General features: G+C 39.6%; 1 protein-coding gene across 1 annotated transcript in view; it reads right to left on the bottom strand.

The window, feature by feature from the left end:
* Positions 1-257: 257 nt before the first annotated feature.
* The window catches only part of LOC126182661 (midnolin homolog), a 780,673-nt gene continuing 772,229 nt past the window's right edge, over positions 258-8,701 (bottom strand). The window contains exon 11 of the mRNA XM_049924873.1: positions 258-2,282. Within this exon, the coding sequence (XP_049780830.1) occupies positions 1,963-2,282 (320 nt within the window). The 3' untranslated portion in view covers positions 258-1,962. The remainder of the gene's footprint in view (positions 2,283-8,701) is intronic.

Genomic DNA, 8,701 nt, shown 5'->3' with positions numbered 1-8,701 from the left:
TATCTAACTTCTGTTGTGTGTAATTTCTTTGAACACTTGCTATGTTGTGAAGGAACTGCAAGTGCAAAATTCTAGTTATTCTCGAACACTGATATTTTATTGTTGATTTATGGTCTTTGAATAATTAAGTACTAGTAATTAAATCAGACCTAAGTAACTAGTGGTTTCATTTAAAGACATGTATTTTTGCACAATAAATGGATATTCTACCCGCAAACTGAAAGAGCTTCAGATTTTGTTTGTTTTTAATAATTTCCTGTAATATTTCATAGGTATGAGGCATATGAGGCAGTATTCAACATTGTGATTAGATTGCCACAATCCTTTGTGCATATTAAATAACTTCAGTATCATGTGAAATAAATACAATAGTAAAGGATATGCATACAAAAGGAAAACATAACTTAATATCTTTTATTTACAAAGTTCAGTTTCAAAATATCAGATGAAACTTCATTTTGTTAACAAAACTGTCATATAAATAATATTTCCATACATAAAATGAAACAAAATACAAAAACAGAAAACTGAAGTAACTACATTTTCTGCACACAGCCATATCTTCACTATGCCAGAGCACTGTAATAGAAACCCTCTTCAATATTATCATAAACTTTTCTTACCAACTTATTTCTTTGGTATTTCAGTAGATCTTTTCATATAGATACAAACTATAAAGATTCACATAAGTAATCGCTTTGGTTCTTTTCTGAAGACACAGTTTTAAAGTGGTACACAGATTGTTATTTGAAGTGAACCAATCTGTAAACATTTCAGGAAAAAAGTGTGACAAAGGTTGATGATAGTACCTGTAGTTTGTTCACAGCAGGACGTTACATAAATGAGATACTCTATTGGAAAACAGCTGCTAATTCCATATTGACACAATTGTCTAACAAACATATTGTTTCTACCACAATCTATATGACAAAGCTATCTGGGAGATGCTATTTTAAGTTTTATTATTCTAATAATTTCTACATGACATTTTTCTGTCATTCTAGCATTGTAGATATTGTGGTTTGGTTAACAGGTTTCTCCTAGTTAAGATTTGACAGCTACTGTTTTCCTTGCCAATGCATATATCATTTTTCTTTCCATCCTAGAGGAATATTATACATTCTAGGGACTACAAACATTCATGGAATACTTCTACAGCTTAATATAAGAAAAATAATATACATCATTTGCCCAATTCAGTATATCAGTATTAAGATGCTGTTAAAAATAAGACAATAGCTGCAAATTTTATGTCTGAATAACAAAAGTTTTACAATTTTCTCAAGCAGGTTTTAGGTTACCTAACATTTTTGTCCAAATGTAGATATAAACTTTTTGTCAACACATCTTGAATGGGCAAGTTATTTCTATTTCTACCTCATTATTCATTATTGTGCAAGACATCACTTGGAACCAATGCAATTAGTTAATTTACTTGTTGTGAAATTCTACAGGAGGTTCACTGTGTTCTATAAAACTTCTATGCTTTTAGTGGAAACCACTTTATACTGGATAACAATTATAGAGTATACAGCCTCAGGAATATTGCATATTTACTGTGCTTGAGCACTGCCAACAGTCTCTCATATTTATTTACCAACTGCTTCTTGAGTGATATATATATACATAAATACATTCTTTTACACAACTGAACATCAATTATAGTCATTTGCATTGTCCACATATATCAATTATTTAAAAAAAGGAATATGCATAACTTGCAGAAGCTCATGACTTCATATTATTGTGACGCTTAGATATCAAAATAGAATTGCGCAAGACACTTTCTGTTGCTCCCATTGAATAAACATATTTTATTAAATTCGACACTCAAATGGGGAGGTTTTGATAGCTTCTAACACATAAACCAGTTTATCAGTCTCATAAGAAGCCCTTCATAGGGCACTATAATGATACTTTAGGTGCTATATTTGCACTTTCCTTCTGTACTCATTAGCTTTGCTACTGATCATTTTCAATGCAGTCTGCCTCCTGCTGCAGGCCAATACTGCTGCTTGAGTGCCTCCTGTTACTCACAGGTACTTCAATATCTGGCTGGTAAGTTTCCTGAAGTTTAGCTGATTGGTCCTCAAGACTTTTCTTCAGGCCTTCAATTGTATGTACAAGCATCTGGCGCCTTAACAGAGAGAACTGCCTTTTGTCATCAAATCTTCTCCTTTCATCTTCTTGTGCCTCTCGAACTTTTGCTTCAACTTCAAGACGTTCTTTCCGCAACTGTTCTAACTTCTCTTTTAAGCTTTCACGCCCACTCTTCTCTCCTGCTAAGATTAGAAACAAAATTCTTGACAATTATAAGTACAAACAATGTTACTGAGCACATGTACTTCTAAATAATACACAATGGTGAGAGCTTTATTCATGAAAAGTAAATGGCAATGAAACTACAGTAAGTAAAAGAGATCAAAAACTATACTAGCAGTGAAATATTAAACTCATAATGGAATATTTACCTAAATGATACATTGGATGCCAGCAGTGGCGGCATGTTGTATATTGAGACAACTTTGTGGAAAGAAAGTGATTGGACAGTGTCACATCTGGTGACAAAGTTAATGATTACCATTTTATCCAGCTTTAAAGCTTTGTTTAAATGTGATACAACACTCTTACCTTGATGTCAGTTAAATGAACGATCTGATATTTGTTGTTTTACCAGTAAGGGGTAAATCAAGTGTTTCAGAATAAAACATGGGGAAACATGTTAGATTTTCAATTCCCTAACAATGGCATGTAGATTTGGGAATAACTGAAGCTGAAATTTGGTGCACCAAAAGATGAAAGGAGGCAATATTATGCCCAGCAAAAGTAACAAAGATTGCAAACAAGTGGTTCCCCATCTATGGTAATTACTTACAATGCATAGTATAATATATGAGATAATACAAGTTTACAGTGGAAGGACACTGCTATCACTTAGATTATGATGCCTTTCAAGGTAAATATAGTGAAATAATCCGTTGTAGCTTCTGTGGTATTTATAATTCTATGTTATGCGGCAGTTACAGTGAAGTAGTAAGTACTTCATGAAAATGTTGTTCTGAATTGTTCAAGGCACAAATTCAGAAGTCTTTTCAGAGCTTCTCCTAACACAAGAGAATACTGAGAAAAACTTATTGTCTGACAATTCAGAGGTGTTACAAAAATAATAGAAGTTTCCCAGGGACTATGAATAATGAACGAAAATAGCAATAGGAGACCTAAATAACATAAAATTTGTAATTGTAAGCCTCTGTTCATACATCCATTCCTAATACACTTTTTCAATTCTTGCAAGTGCTAAATGGTGGTCATTAATAATAAAAAGAATAGTAACAAGTCATTTTAACTCGACACTGGGTTTCCAAGTCAGTCCATGATTTTACTTTAGATATATAAGCACTTGTCTCCGGCTTCGAATACGTTACAAACTTAAATCTATTCCTTCTACTATATTTACGACATGGAACACCAGCAGAATGCTCCGCATTAAGGTCAAAAGCACCAATTTTATTACTACATGCTATACGAACTTTCTCCAAAGCACCTTGATCCTCAAATATTTTTTTGTTAGCTCTTTCATCCATTCTGGGTTTCCAAGTCAGTCCATAATTTTACTTTAGATATATCAGCACTTGTCTCTGGCTTCGAATACGTTACAAACTTAAATCTATTCCTTCTACTATATTTACGCCATGGAACACCATCAGAACGCTCCGCATTAAGGTCAAAAGCACCAATTTTATTACTACATGCTTTATGAACTTTCTCCAAAGCACCTTGATCCTCAAATATTTTTTGTGAGCTCTTTCATCCAACGTCAAACGTTCAATCCTAACATTAACTCTATAAACATAGGTAACTACTTTATTAATTATTACTGAAGCATACTTATTAGAAAAAAACTCCCTCTCTGTCACTATCCATCTCCTCTCCCCTGCCCCCACTCTGCCCATCTGCACCTGAAGTCCCTGGAAGTCATGCCAATACTACCTGTGCAAAACACCTGTAGTGTGGGCAGCCTACATGCCAGGGGTAGTAAACACTTTCTGGTCCACATCCCTAGGATGCTAGGATGTTATATCCCCTACAGGGCTGATTTTCATATATCAAGAAGTATGTGTTGCAAAGTTGGTTGAAATCAGTATTTGCAAAGAATTGCCATAACTCATTTTAGACTTCTGAGATAAAATTAAACATATGACTCATCCATCCTGTTATCTGTTGTTGTTTTATCTCAGCTGGATGTTTCTGTTTTCTGTTGTTGTTTTACCTCAGCAAGATGTTAGATGAATTGTCCCTACTGTAAACTTAACTTTGGCTTGTGTAGTGACCTCTAGTAGCTATGGGAGGGAGGATGAGGTAACTGGCAAGTTCTTTGTTTCTTGTCTTAACTTAAAAGCTTTTATGCTTGTGTTCTGCTACACTATTTCTGTCAATCAAAGTGCCATTAATTATTCCCACCTAATCCACAGCAATAATCACGATAGCTACTTCATAAATATTTTAATCCACTAGCCTTATCCCTATAGCTTCATTCACATACACATTTGGCACAGTTATTGTATACATCTCCTCCAGCCCCATTTCTGTGTCTGCCTCTTCCTGTCCCCAGTCTCCACCCATCTCATTCTACCACCTCTATCTGTCCATCTCCTTCTCCCCATCCCCCCCCCCCCTCATGTTGTCCATCACCTCAGCCACTTTCTCTCTGGTCATATCTTCCTACCCCTACCCCTCTCTCTGTCAATCTCCTACTTCCTCATCTTCCTTTCCAATATGCATACCTTCCACCTGCCTCCTGCAAATTCCCCTCTTCCCCTGTCCCTGTCCATTTCTTCTCCTCACTCGTCTCTGTCCATCTAGATTCATCTCATCCTCCTCCATACTTTCTATGTCCATCACCGCCTCCTATCCCTTCTCTGGATGTCCATATCACCCTCCCCTCTCTGTCTCACTATTGTTCTCTCCTACTCCCCCTCTGCTCAGCCCTGTCCAGTCCCATCCCCTGCTAGACAAGCTGATACACCCTCAAAACACACCTCCTTCCTTCTTTCTCTACCTATCTCCTCTTCCTCCCTTCTCTCTGTCCACCACATCCACCCTCTCTGTCACTATCCATCTCCTCTCCCCTGCCCCCACTCTGCCCATCTGCACCTGAAGTCCCTGGAAGTCATGCCAATACTACCTGTGCAAAACACCTGTAGTGTAGGGCAGCCTACATGCCAGGGGTAGAAAACACTTCCTGTTCCACATCCCTAGGATGCTAGGATGTTATATCCCCTACAGGGCTGATTTTCATATATCAAGAAGTATGTCTTGCAAAGTTGGTTGAAATCAGTCCAATGGCTTAGGAGGAGTGTCTGGACATATGCACATATGTAGAAACAGACTTTCTTTTATTCTATATGGATTACACTCTATGAATTGATACATTTAACAGCACCTGAAAAATGTCCAAAATGTGAATATTGTAAACATTCTGGTACATGAGTCACGTAAACAATAAGATAGTAGAACATATTTCCCATTAATCACTTACAACTAGAATTAAAAGTTGTAAACGTTGCCCTGTGATTAAGGACACAATCGCTACACATTACGACCATTTATGCAGTTTTATGACAATGTCAGTACAAAATCAAAGTAGAATTCATTGAGTTGGAGTACAGAATGAGTCCAATGTATGACATAAAAGACTAGAAAACTCATTCTTATGAACAAGAGCAAAAATACACTCCTGGAAATGGAAAAAAGAACACATTGACACCGGTGTGTCAGACCCACCATACTTGCTCCAGACACTGCGAGAGGGCTGTACAAGCAATGATCACATGCACGGCACAGCGGACACACCAGGAACCGCGGTGTTGGCCGTCGAATGGCGCTAGCTGCGCAGCATTTGTGCACCGCCGCCGTCAGTGTCAGCCAGTTTGCCGTGGCATACGGAGCTCCGTCGCAGTCTTTAACACTGGTAGCATGCCGCGACAGCATGGACGTGAACCGTATGTGCAGTTGACGGAGTTTGAGCGAGGGCGTATAGTGGGCATGCGGGAGGCCGGGTGGACGTACTGCCGAATTGCTCAACACGTGGGGCGTGAGGTCTCCACAGTACATCGATGTTGACGCCAGTGGTCGACGGAAGGTGCACGTGCCCGTCGACCTGGGACCGGACCGGACCGCAGTGACACACGGATGCACGCCAAGACCGTAGGATCCTACGCAGTGCCGTAGGGGACCGCACCGCCACTTCCCAGCAAATTAGGGACACTGTTGCTCCTGGGGTATCGGCGAGGACCATTCGCAACCGTCTCCATGAAGCTGGGCTACGGTCCCACACACCGTTAGGCCGTCTTCCGCTCACGCCCCAACATCGTGCAGCCCGCCTCCAGTGGTGTCGCGACAGGCGTGAATGGAGGGACGAATGGAGACGTGTCATCTTCAGCGATGAGAGTCGCTTCTGCCTTGGTGCCAATGATGGTCGTATGCGTGTTTGGCGCCGTGCAGGTGAGCGCCACAATCAGGACTGCATACGACCGAGGCACACAGGGCCAACACCCGGCATCATGGTGTGGGGAGCGATCTCCTACACTGGCCGTACACCACTGGTGATCGTCGAGGGGACACTGAATAGTGCACGGTACATCCAAACTGTCATCGAACCCATCGTTCTACCATTCCTAGACCGGCAAGGGAACTTGCTGTTCCAACAGGGCAATGCACGTCCGCATGTATCCCGTGCCACCCAACGTGCTCTAGAAGGTGTAAGTCAACTACCCTGGCCAGCAAGATCTCCGGATCTGTCCCCCATTGAGCATGTTTGGGACTGGATGAAGCGTCGTCTCACGCGGTCTGCACGTCCAGCACGAACGCTGGTCCAACTGAGGCGCCAGGTGGAAATGGCATGGCAAGCCATTCCACAGGACTACATCCAGCATCTCTACGATCGTCTCCATGGGAGAATAGCAGCCTGCATTGCTGCGAAAGGTGGATATACACTGTACTAGTGCCGACATTGTGCATGCTCTGTTGCCTGTGTCTATGTGCCTGTGGTTCTGTCAGTGTGATCATGTGATGTATCTGACACCAGGAATGTGTCAATAAAGTTTCCCCTTCCTGGGACAATGAATTCACGGTGTTCTTATTTCAGTTTCCAGGAGTGTACGTTTGGTGTGCACACAAAAACCAAACTCTTACAGTAAAAGTGTTTAAAATGGCACTAGGTGAGACATTTTCTTCCTGAATCATTACGCCTATTTTGACACTCTTCTGCTTAATAAAAGTACAAAATGTGAAAATACTGTAACATGGAAACACAGGGATGTGAAAATGTTTAGCAAGAGGCAACTTTGAGAATCTCTCAGCACAAATGCAAATGCTCGCTGATTATCTACCAAATTGAAAAAAAATAGCTTATCTTGATTCTCTCATGAAGCTATGACTGGCATATAAAATTTTGAAGTAAAGAAAAACATACATTCCAATTAATTCTGCATTCTATAGATATATTAAACACTTATTCTCTCAGACATGGATGGAAAGCACGTGTCAGTCAAATGCTGCACTTCTTTCTTTTACACAGCCGAAATAACAAAAAACAGAATCATTCAACAGCCAAAATCTACAGTTTTCGATTACATGTATTCTTCAAAATCACTGTGTCTGTGTGCCACTTTCTTGTTCTTTTTCTTTCTGTTGAAAAACTCTCCATCTTTACTGTTCCGTAGGATCTACCTCAATCGGTAAAACGGAATCGAAGATCATTTTCTTGCCTGTCCATCTGTTCGTAACCTGGGAAGTCATAGAAGTTGAAATTTATGTTGCTTACTGAGGTCTATAGTTCTCTGATGGTGTGATAATTTTAAGCTTTTAAGTCAATCCAATCAAAAATACGGTCCTTTATGTCATGTTTTGATACTGACACTCTCAAATTCGCTCATTAAAATCTATTTCGTACTTCCCCTTGACGTGGAATCATGAAATTTAGCAAGGAGGAAGGTTTCACAGTACGAATAAAGGAAAAAATCCGAAAATTGTGAATTCATATTGATATGACATGAAAAAGTTCTTTTGTCATTTGTTATCTGACTTCAAACCTGAAAGTAAAATATTCTCAAAAATCTTGAAATCCCTGGGATTGATATCTTACCAGCATCTGTGTCAATAACAGGCAAAAATCATCAAGATCCTTGATTCCCAGAATGGATGATCTGTCTATAGGGCCTACACAAAACTAAAGTTTGTAGGGAAGCCTCAGTGTGAGAGTCCTACTCGCACCTGGCCAGTTTTTTTTATAGCTGTTTTTGACACACTCATAAAAAATTTTTTTTCCAGGTAACCTCTCAGATCCAGTCCAAAATCAGTGGACAGCTTATCCCCAGTTTATACTCCAGTTAGGTGTTGTCTCACACTGGTGCAATATGGTGCCTGTGCTATTCCAAGAACATTCCAAATTCATACAGCTGTCCCTTAGTGACAGAGATAACTGGATATAAACATATTGACACCTATTTTAGCCACTCTGATGAACTGTTTCTAGCAGCTTTGATGAACAATGTGCACTGGACAGAAATATGGAAACACCATGGGAAATGTGTGCTTGAAGATAAATGCAGATTCTAGCCAAGTCTGCACATTTTGCTGTTTATTATACCATGTATGACACCTGTGCAACATCCTCAATACATTAAGAGTGTCAGTCGTG

The sequence above is a fragment of the Schistocerca cancellata genome, chromosome 1, assembly GCF_023864275.1.
Source record: "Schistocerca cancellata isolate TAMUIC-IGC-003103 chromosome 1, iqSchCanc2.1, whole genome shotgun sequence".
NCBI lineage: Eukaryota > Metazoa > Arthropoda > Insecta > Orthoptera > Acrididae > Schistocerca > Schistocerca cancellata.
This window is presented reverse-complemented; position numbering and strand designations above follow the sequence as displayed.